Consider the following 11,706-nt stretch of genomic DNA (forward strand, 5'->3'; position numbering starts at 1 on the left):
GTTGTTAATGTCTGCGTCATTTTGGTCTTTTGTTGATAGTTGTCTCTTGGCAATACTGCCACATCTTCTTTTTTATATGTTCTACCTGTTGTCTTGAAATGATTGTTAAAGTTTACATTTTAGTCGATTTTATAGCGTGCTCATTTTAATCTCTAGTTTAAATGTTAAAAAAAGTATGCATTAGTAACTTTGTCGTCTTTTGTGTATTGGGTGAATAGGCAGTTGACAAGTTTAATTACTGCAGGCGATTGCGTGTTAGTTTTTTTTTAATTTTGTCTACAATTTGACATTAATGGCGAATATGTAACAAAATTTCTAGAAATCTAATGTAACATTAAATGAATTAGACTTTTAATTGAGTTTATAGGCTGATGAAAGAAAGTATTTTTTTAATGTACACTTATGAAGAAAATTCCATCTGAGAAGCAAATCGGTATGTATTTTGGATGAGTGTTTCCTCATGACATTAAGATACCCGAATCTTTGTATTATTAATATTAATATTATATAATAATTCAATGATCTACATAGAAGTGTTATCCTCAATCAACAAAATGTTCATGTTTTTGGCAAATAAATCAGAAGAGACAAGATATTTACAAGGTAAATTGTACAATGTAAAATCATGATATAAGTTTTGGATGTGTGTCCTTATGAAATTAAGATACCAGAATCTTTATATTATATAATAATTTTAATAATTTACATAGTAGTGTTATCATTAATCAACAAAAAGTTCACATTTTAGGCAATTAAATCAGAAGATACAAGATATTACACAATTTATATTGCCATGCAAAACCAGCGATAAAGTATCAATTTGCTGCATGGAAATAAGACACGATTAAGATTTGATTCCAAATTATAAAATATGGAACAGTTTTTAAAAGTATTACTGCATCTGGAAAATTATTGATGAATTGGACTTTTAATATTGAGTTTGATGCATTAACTAATAATAAGTCTTATGGACTAGTGAAGGAAGGCAGTTTCTTTTTCAAATAAATTTGTATGTATGACATAATTCCGGTTTTATCAACACTAATTGCTCTTTTAAGAACAAGAGAAAAGATAGAATAATAATGTTTAACATGTATGTCCAATGTAGTTGTCTCATGTCTTCGGGGCTGACGCCACTCGGGTATCAGAAGACTACATCTCATACATATAATGTGTTTAACTCAGTCAAAGATTGGAAAAAACGTTTTGCAGATACAATGTTTTTTCCTTACATAGAAATTCATTGGTGTGTCTTTATAATAGGTCAACACCTCATTTGTTTATCATTCCACAAGGTCAACTGATCCATCATTCTCATTGTTTACTGAGATTTTTTTTGCCTGAATATTGGTTATTCCCAAAGATAGGTCAATCAGATTATTGTTTTTCGTAGTATCGGATTCAACATATTTTTGGATTTTTAGTAATTGATAAATGTAATTGTATAATCGTTCAATCTACTTTTTTAGGCTTCATTTTGGGTCTTTTTTACGTTTTCTTTTGAAAAAAAATCGTTTAAATGTATATTTGAGGCGATAATTACATTACAGCGATTATTGGATTACAAAACTGAAATTGGAGAGTTATACATTTGCAAAAGCATATACGGAAGCGCGTATAAATCATAGTGCCTATAGGCGAATGAATTTGAAAAAGGTCAATCGCCCGTTGGAGAGGGAAACATTTGCAAAAAACATATATGAAAGTTCGTATGAATTAAAGTGCTTATAGATGAAATGAAGAGGTCAATCACATTTTCAAATATAAAAAAGGCTCTATTTTCTTTTTACAATGAAAGGTTGTAAAGATTCCTGCGTTTTAAAAATAAAGTATATGAAACATTCTTGGCTTATTGGACCGTGCAATCTACATTTCACGATCAAAATACTGACCTAGTGTACTACTGTAGTAAACGTTTGCAACACTACGATTCAGATTAATTGGGTAAATTAGACATAGAGAGCAATGTTGGCAGAAAATGCTCTAAATGTTCTTTAATCAACAGTTTTCTTGTTCTATTTGTTAAAAGTGAAATCCAAAGAAATATGATGAAAAACATGGGGCGGGTTGAAAAAAGTGCCCAGTCAAAATCATTACTTTTTTGGAGAAGGAAATGTTAGTTTCTGTTCACATGTTATCAACATAACTTACACTTTAGTGCATCGTATGTAATTCTTATTAAGACCTTGTGAACAAAACAATTGTAAAACTGTACCTTTTAATTTGAACCGCGTCCCATAAGGTCTACAAATAGTGTATCTGTCTTAAATTTGATCATAACAACAAGGAATTTGAATACTCAAATCAATGAAGATTAGGAAAAAAACAGAATCTTAAGGTTAATCAAGATTTAGAAGTTGCGTAGTTAAACTATAATCAGTAGTTTTATGAAATTCATACGATACCAAACCGACAGAATAGGTTCGCGAAGTCGAAGTCGAAATGTCAAAGACAGCACACCAATAAGAACACACAATTGATATAAAAACACATAAAAGGGATAGGAACACACAAGAGATGTAAAACCATACACAAGGAATAAGAACACACAAGAGGTAAAAAAAACAGGCAAATGAGTCTTGCCAGAAGTAAAATTAGCACCCATTCAAGTTCATGACATTAGATATACACGATATGAATGGACGACATGTGAAACAAATGTCAATGAAACTCATTCAACAATTGGCAAGAAATTGTCAAGCTGTAAATCACAGAGACTATAGTAGTATCATAAATGTACCATAAATAATAGATTCCATGCTGGTCAATACATTTATATATAGAAAACTACTGGCGATATAATCATTGTAACACTAACCACTGTGGTGATTGTGCCTATAAAACATTTTGTATTGTAGACGTTGACTCTGGTTATAACCTTGGTTTGCTAGTTTATGTATTGGTATCTGGTCAAGGAAAATATGTATTAAATATTTGTACCACAAGCAGGTGACGTTAAATCATTACTATTTTGTACATTAATATCCAATTCTTGGCAATAAACTCATCAAATTGCTAGAAATTAAAGTTCGTACGACAGATGAGTGTTTGATCTACAGAAGACTCAATAGTGACGTTCGATTCAAAATAGGCCAAATAAAGTACGATGCATTGAGAACCGCAAATTCTTTAACGTTTTTTCCAAATACTGCTATAATAGTGATGTATTTCTTGTGTAAAAATCATTAGTTTTTCGAAATCTCAAAGGTTTGAAAACAGATAGTTTATAAGTTTGACAATATTAATGATATTCATGTCAAGACATAAGAACTGACTACTGGACCAGTGAGAGAGAATAGTCATCAAATTTGCCCCATCATTTAATGTTCAAATGTCTTCTCTCTTTTTCTCTCTGAAATTAGTATCCTACGTCAATCATTTTACACGAATATAAAAAAAAACTGTTCATGTATATCAGAGTACTTCACATTCGTTTTCACAAAACGATAGGCCATAACATAGCTATTTATTGAATTAGCTAGATTTCATCATACATTACTTTGAGAATTGCACTAGAAATTCATTTGGCGTCTGGTCTAGAAAACATTTAATGTAATATTACCTTTTAACGATAGACAAATCAGTCTCTTGACACCTGCCTTTTACAAATATTATTGGACAATATTTCCCAACGACAGGAACAAATGTCTAACGCTGTCATTACTAAACCATTGACATATATTAATGGTTTTTGGCTATTTGTGTAGCTGGTTTTGATTTCAAATTATCATCGGTTGTAAATTCATTAAAACGTGTTCCTAATATTTGAGGTAGAGGTGGAGGTTAAACTAAAAATAAATTGCTGCTTCAAGCAGTACGAAAATTAAATAAATGTCGGTTAATAAATTGATCATGTAAGATTCTATCACATGTCTGCTCCTCTTTTTTTATCTGACCTATCATAAACACATATCAACTTTAATCATTTTGGCTTATACTTCAATGACAAATTCTAGTTGTTATGACGTCAATGCGCCTAAAGGTAGGTCATCTGTGATATAAACCTTGTATCTGCAGATGATATTAATCCAATAGCTACTTCGGGCTCCAGAAGTAATTATAAAGAAGTTTATATCCAGAAAATTTGCGAAGTATTTACAAAATGTATTTCTTCATTTCTAGACGCAAAATATACCAAAGGGACAATCAAACTCATAAGTCGAAAATAATCTCACAACGCCATGGCTCAAAAGGAAAAAACAGACAAACAGACAAACGACAGTACACAAAAGAGTAATCAACACGAACACCAAGAAAAACTGGATGATTGTAGGTGCTCCGGAAAGGTAAGCAGATTCTGCTCCACATGCGACTCCGTCGTGTTGCTCATTTTAGTACAAACCTGACGTAGCTAACCCTGTGCACCATGTGAGCTATTACTACGACTTGAGATCTCTCGTCGTCGCTCTTCCGTGTTGTCGTGACCTTTTTAAAGGTTTCCCCTTCAATGCCGTCAGGCTAATCTGGACTGAAATTGGTCATGATTACAAGATATATCTGGTTCTTTACTAATAAGGGTGTGTCAATTATGTCTGCATTGTAAATAGCATGACCCCAATGGCTGTACTGAGAATAAGGCAACATGAAATAATTGTCGTGCATCTCGAAAACAATTACCGAAAGACAAAATATTTGATAGAGTAACTATGCTCAAAATTATCTCAAGATCTACCGTTCAGCTTTTAAGAACAATGTGGTCAAATGACTCTTTATAAAAGTGTGTCTATACAGAAAGATTTGTGACGACTTTTAAAATCTTGAAAGTACTGCTAAAATGGTCAGAAACACTAAATGGCATATGTTTTCCTTGAAAAGGATACTGTTTTAGAATTTAACTTTTTGTGTTATTCGACACTAAACAAACCTAAAAGCCATAATACAAAAAAGGGAAAAGAAAAGAAAGAAATTGAATAAAAAGAGGTTTGACAAAAACCTTTACATTTGTTTGACCATTTATCAATTATCAAATTTCCGGTCGAATGTTGTTGGATGTCTACGGTCACACTGGCTTCGTCTACCAATAAAAACTGGCCGCTACGATATAGTCAAGAGTTAAACTGGCCGCTACGATATAGTCAAGAGTTAAACTGGCCGCTACGATATAGTCAAGAGTTAAACTGGCCGCTACGATAAAGTCAAGAGTTAAACTGGCCGCTACGATATAGTCAAGAGTTAAACTGGCCGCTACGATATAGTCAAGAGTTAAACTGGCCGCTACGATATAGTCAAGAGTTAAACTGGCCGCTAAGATAAAGTCAAGAATTAAACTGGCCGCTACGATATAGTCAACAGTTAAACTGGCCGCTACGATAAAGTCAAGAGTTCTCAACGTAGCGTTAAATACCAACAATCAATCATTTTTTTGGATAAAAATAAATTAATAACCAATGAAAGTTTGGGTCCCCAATGCTTTTCAATTTGTTTACATATTTGGCTTAATAAATATTTTGATATGAGCGTCACTGATGGGTCTTGTGTAGACGAAACGCGCGTCTGGCGTACTAAACTATAATCCTTGTACCTTTGATAACTATTTACGGGTATAATGAACAAACCAGTCTGTACATTTCAGCAGTATAAATATAAAAAAAATGAGGGTTTACTCTTCAACTTAAATAAACTACCGGGTACTGATCATATGTGTCGCCGTCTAATGAGTCGGATGATAAAAGATCTAGTTTCGGCCTCTAGTAGAAGAGTACATAATTAATAACTGAAATACGGAAGATTTAAGCAAATATATCATTGTTGACCTTTCTGGTATTAACACGACACGGTTAACACGACATTATATTTATGCATATCGTATATGTATGAGAAAATGCTAAGAATATTCTGAATTTTGCGATTTTTCTTAAATGTTTTGTTTTGGAAAAATATGAAACAAATACTATAACAGAAGTATATATTTCCTAATTGGATCTTCTAAGAAAATTATCTTCCTGTTGGCGGGCGTTCTTGATATTTATGATACAAAGGGAAAACAGCTTGAAAGCTTTATAGAACAGAGCAATTACAGCTATAGAAATTACTATAATGATTTCTCGTCACTTTGTTGTTTTTGTGGCATTATCGCCATAAACCAAACAGCATGCAACTATTCAGTCATATCAGTTATAAAAATAAAATTAAGAAAAAAGAAAGAAAGGACGTACTTAGCCACAGACGAACAAACAGACAATATCATGAAAAAAGTACTTAAATTTTTTTTTTTAAATTACAGAGTGTTGATGGTAACTATATGCGGAATTTCGAGAGTATCGCTTGGTTTGAGTGTATTCATATGAATAAAATGATCTTGGTCACAAGCCGACGAGAAACCAACACAACGACAATATCACAAAAGATACATAAAGAGGGGATTCTAAGCCGAAGACAAAACAATATCATGACTGAGGAAAAAGACAAATACATACTTGAATTTGAATAAAATAATTAAACGTGACCTTTGCAACTTATGCGAAACGTATGCAATTCTAAATAAAAAGAACTAGAGGGTATAAGCCAAAAGTACATCAATCCAATGACAAAAATAAACTAGTAATGTACGATTCGCTCGTGTATGTAACAACATTTTGGATTTTGGCGAGAGAAATTTATGTATTACTGAAAAATTATTACACCAGGGTTTTCGATATCACAAACTGGTCAAAACATTTAATAAATTGTATCACCGGTTTATGGAAATAATTCGTAAATATAACTCAACATGCAGACATCTTATATGTTCAGGTATTTCACATCCATTTTTTTTATGGAAATATTCTTTATAAAGCACAAAAATGTCAGTATTCACCTCAGACACTAGCAAAACCTTAAAATAGACTTAAAAAGGGATAAAGTTACGATACTGTTGTCAGGTCATTAAAGATTGCATATTTTGGTTTAAAAATTGATTCACTTATAGGGTCAGAACAAAACACATTTATTTCTAAAAAAAACAGTTGTTGGCAAGACACGGGTTATGTTCTTCTCAATAATTGTATGATAGTATGTTACTAAACCCCTAACGGGAGGGATTGTGCCTGATATTCATATGATGAAGACATAATCAGTTTAATTGAGGTCTGGAGCTGGCATGTCAGTTAACTGCTAGTAGTCTATTGTTATTTATGTATTATTGTCATTTCATTTATTTTCCTTTGTTAAATCTTTTGACATCGGACTCGGACTTCTCTTGAACTGAATTTTAATGGGCGTATTGTTATGTGTTTACTTTTCTACATTGGCTAGAGGTATAGGGGGAGGGTTGAGATCTCATAAACAAGTTTAACCCCGCCGCAATTTTGTGCCTGTTCCAAGTCAGGAGCCTGTGGCCTTTGTTAGTCTTGTATGATTTTTAATTTTAGTTTCTTGTGTATAATTCGGAGTTTAGTATGACGTCCATTATCACTGTAATAGTATACATACTTTTTTGGGGGCCAGCTGATGGACACCTACGGGTACGGGAATTCTCGCTACATTGAAGACCCGTTGGTGGCCTTCAGCTGTTGTCTGCTCTATGGTCGGGTTGTCGTCGGTTTGACACATTCATCATTTCCTTTCTCAATTTTAGTAATAAGACATATATTTATATGTTTTATGTAAACATTTAAGCGAGAGGGTCGTAAACTTTAGTATTGAGCGTCAATGTTCGGTCGACTAAAGGAGCCAAAAGTTCAAAATATTTACATCACGCGAAAATGAAACACTACATTTTATAGAAAACAGTACTTTATGAAAAATAACAAATGAATGCTCACCAACATTCACAGACAAGCTAGAAGCTTTTCAACTAGACATGTAAAAAATATGTTAACAGTTTCATTCGCATCACTCAAGTCTCTTTTGAATAGTTATATTTCCTGTTGCCAAAAGCCAAATTGGTAAATTGCGTGCGGATTTGATGGTAAATAAGAATAGGTTAAGAATGCCTCAATAATATTAGCATCAGTATTAACAAATCTCTTTCACCTTTTATTGAATTATAGTATCATGCGACTCATTTATCAGCAGAGAACTAGACTAGCTTTTATACTGAAAATAATCCATTATTATATATACATTTTTATTGATCTATAATCATTTGTTTAGTGTATTGTGTTCTTTCAAATCAAATAATCAGATTAAATTTTTAATGTCAAATGTTGTTTTTTTTAAATCAGGACTTTTGATTACTAAAGATAAAGTTTATTGTTTTCTTCAAATTCAAACTATCAAATTTAACTTTTTGGAGACAAGCGTTTTAACAAAAGTTAGGAATAACTCCTGCACGACCTACGCGGGATATAGAAAACTGTATATATTTGTGAGACAGTATTGTTACTTAATGGAAGATTTACATCAAATGATTGAAAAACTTTAAGGAAAGACATTAAATATTAACTTGTATATTCATGTTTTATTTCCTTAAGGTATTTTTTAACAAAATTACATAATGATTTTCTGAAAATTAAGGAAAAATTGACAAATGCTTAGAAGTATCATAACACTTATCGCTTTAAACCATTTTAGACCGCTTCGATGTAGGAGTTTGCATTGTGTCTTATCTTGTTTTTCAAAGTTGTTGTTGTGGATTATTTTTTGTGTACTTAGAAATAATTCTGTTTTAAAAGATTGTTTTCTTACTAATAATTGTGTTTGAACATCTTTAGTTATCCGGCTTAAATAGCAGTTTTATGAATTTGAAATTTATAAGTACATAGACATAATTGAAAGATTTGCTGCAGACCATCAAAGGAAGAACCTGAGTGTTGTGACGTCAATACATTTCAAAATTATAGGATTTCTTAATTTTTCTCATCTGTTTGTTAGAATATTTAGGAATGAAAGCGACCATGCTGCTCGTTATGTATTGTTTCAAACGCTATATCTTTCTTGATAAACTTTTAATTAATAAGTATATGTAATCGTAATTTTGTTTGATAATGCTTGACACATTGTCACCCGATAAATAATTTGCACTTGTATGATGCAATAACTATTATATAATTTTTCATTTGACTTGTTTATCAAACAAAAGTCTACTAAGTGACTTACTTTCCAAACGAAATTAGAATTCGTTCTTTAGTAAATATATTATGTCTCATGAAAGAACCCCAAAAAGCTGTGAATGCATCCTTTTTGCGCCATAAACCGTTTGTGCCAACAATATGTTTGCGATCCATTTACTCTAAAGTGAATGCATCCTTTTTGCGCCATAAACCGTTTGTGTCAACAATATGTTTGCGCATTCGTTTTTTTTTTACCGTGATAACCAATAAATGGGGTCACTGGAAAAAGAAACGATACATATGTGATATGTAGAAGAGCTGTTTTGGTAATGCAAGAAGCTTACAGTATTAGTTTGTTACCGTTAAGAAAACAAAAACAAAACTCATTCATGGAATTTCAAAAATTAATAATAGTTTTACGCGGCATATATATATATATATCAGTAAAAATCAGAAATATGTATGTGTAGAAAAGTTGTGTTAACGCATGCGGAAGGATATTTCAAGAACGTTTGCTATCTCCTAAACAGAGTTATCGGTCCTTGCTCTCTTTCAACGAACGATAACTCTACAAGGGAGCTTGAACATTGTGCGGGAAAATATGAATGCCTACTCAACTCCAATCTATTAGAACAATCGAATAATTACAGAAGAGTGTCCACAATGCAGTTGCACTGCACTATTATTAATATAGTAGAATAGAACGATATACAAATGCATGGAAATTATATTTACATGTAACTGTAATATAAAAATACAACAAACCAGAGTATACTGATTTGCATTACTACAATATGATAGTTATATTACGATAAGGTTGAATTCCCTGTCATGTATTTATCATTCAAACATGAATTTGTCTCACAAAAAAAATATATCGATGCATTTACCTCACTTTTAGATATAGAGGTGTGACTTTTTTCTGAAACAAGTGCTTGTGACTACCTCCAAGAGTTTGTGGTCATCATAAGTTAATTACTTATTATAATTAGTGCTTTATACAAAGCATGCTTCAAATAACGATTTTAAATCCAAATAAAAAATAAAGACAAATAAGGGAGCTATCATTTAATTCAGGGGGGGGGGGGGGGGGTAGGATGAAAAATTGTGTCCTGCATTTTTCTAATTGTAATCTCTGACCTACCTTCTAAATTGTTCACTCTATTCGGTTTGACATTTTTTTCTTAATAAGTTTATCCTAACTTTTATTACATAAATTGTCATCTTTGTTATTTTCCCCCAAGTTGCTAATCTTCCTTCTTATTAACTCAAGACTCCTGTCTTGCTTTTTTTCAAAATCCAAATGATTTCAAATATGTCATTTATTTAAGCATGAATATATAAATACACAGATAAATATCACTTTGAAATTGTGAGAAATTACTACAGTTTGATAATAAGGGATAGCACATGAACAGACAGTTTTAACTTCAACAAACAATTTTTGAAGATATATATATATAGAGTTTAAATATAGTACGCCCAACATGCAATAAAGAGCCTTTAAAGTTAGGGGAATGAAACGTATGTACAAGGTTTAAAAAAGAATTCAAAAATATAACTATTCATGACATACCTTGAGCAAAGGTGTTGAATTTACAGAAGAAGGCTCCAAGAACAAACCCTTCTGTTATATTGTTTACCAAGTACACCCAAGAACACCAAATTGTAACGAGTAAATCCGAAACAGCAAGATTGACAATGTAGTAATTTGTTGTTGTTCTAAGTCGTTTGTTCCACGCAACAACAACTATTATTAGTATGTTACCCGTAACAGCAGTTAAAATTATTAATACAAATAAAGCAACTTTCCATATAATTTCAGGTAAAGGAACAACTTTTAAAATTCCCGGATAATCAATGTCTTTGGAATCGTAATCAAATAATACATTGGTTAAATTCGTGTCATTTCTAATCTCACTTAAATTCATTTTTGACAGTTTCCAAAAGTGTCAATGAAAATATTAAACTTTGTGTTCCTTTAAATATCTTCCTTTGTGTCCTACTGCGCTGTCATTTCCATTGACTATCATTCTAGTTTTCTACATTCTGTGAATGACAACCTAATCAGGCCAATCAAAAACAGGTATCCGACATTACCCAATACTCGTGTCGATAAAATGGCGCCGCATTGATCAATGCGTGGTTATTAATGAATGCCGTTTGATGCAGAATAAAGAAAGAAAAAAAATTGCCAAAGATATGAACTTAATTGTCATTACATAATAGGAAAAGATAAACTTCTTGAATAAAGACACCTGCGTTTTGCTAATGAAATCTTTGAACAATTTTTACTGCTTAAATTCTTCGGAATGCATTTGTGCTTTAATTTGTTTCACATCGATGATCGATGTAAATCTCGAATTAAATATTACAAAAATAAATACCGAGAATTGAATAATAATATACAAATGTTTTAGTACAAAATATAAAATTGGAATAAATCAGATTTAATATCTAAATATTTTCAGAAAAGTAGAAGTATAACCTAAATATTCCTGACTTACAAGATCTTCTGTTGTCATGTATGTTTCTTAATTACATCAGGGAGTACTAAGTGTGTAGGAAAAGGGTTTGAACATTGCTTTTTAATTATTCAAGTTGTATTGATTGCAAAACACTTTACAGGAATAAAAGATTCTTAACTAATTAAAAAAAAAATCCTTTACTGTTTTCTTCTTTTCAAGTTTTTGCATATGGAATAACAGAGCTATTCACATAATAAATAAATTTA

At 31.6% G+C, this 11,706-nt stretch overlaps 1 protein-coding gene across 1 annotated transcript in view; it reads right to left on the reverse strand.

Moving 5' to 3' along the window:
* The window catches only part of LOC134725122 (QRFP-like peptide receptor), a 49,048-nt gene extending 38,068 nt beyond the window's left edge, over positions 1-10,980 (reverse strand). The window contains exon 1 of the mRNA XM_063588676.1: positions 10,549-10,980. Within this exon, the coding sequence (XP_063444746.1) occupies positions 10,549-10,903 (355 nt within the window). The 5' untranslated portion in view covers positions 10,904-10,980. The remainder of the gene's footprint in view (positions 1-10,548) is intronic.
* Between the last annotated feature and the right edge of the window lie 726 nt (positions 10,981-11,706).

Source organism: Mytilus trossulus, chromosome 7, assembly GCF_036588685.1.
Source record: "Mytilus trossulus isolate FHL-02 chromosome 7, PNRI_Mtr1.1.1.hap1, whole genome shotgun sequence".
Classification (NCBI taxonomy): Eukaryota; Metazoa; Mollusca; class Bivalvia; order Mytilida; family Mytilidae; genus Mytilus; species Mytilus trossulus.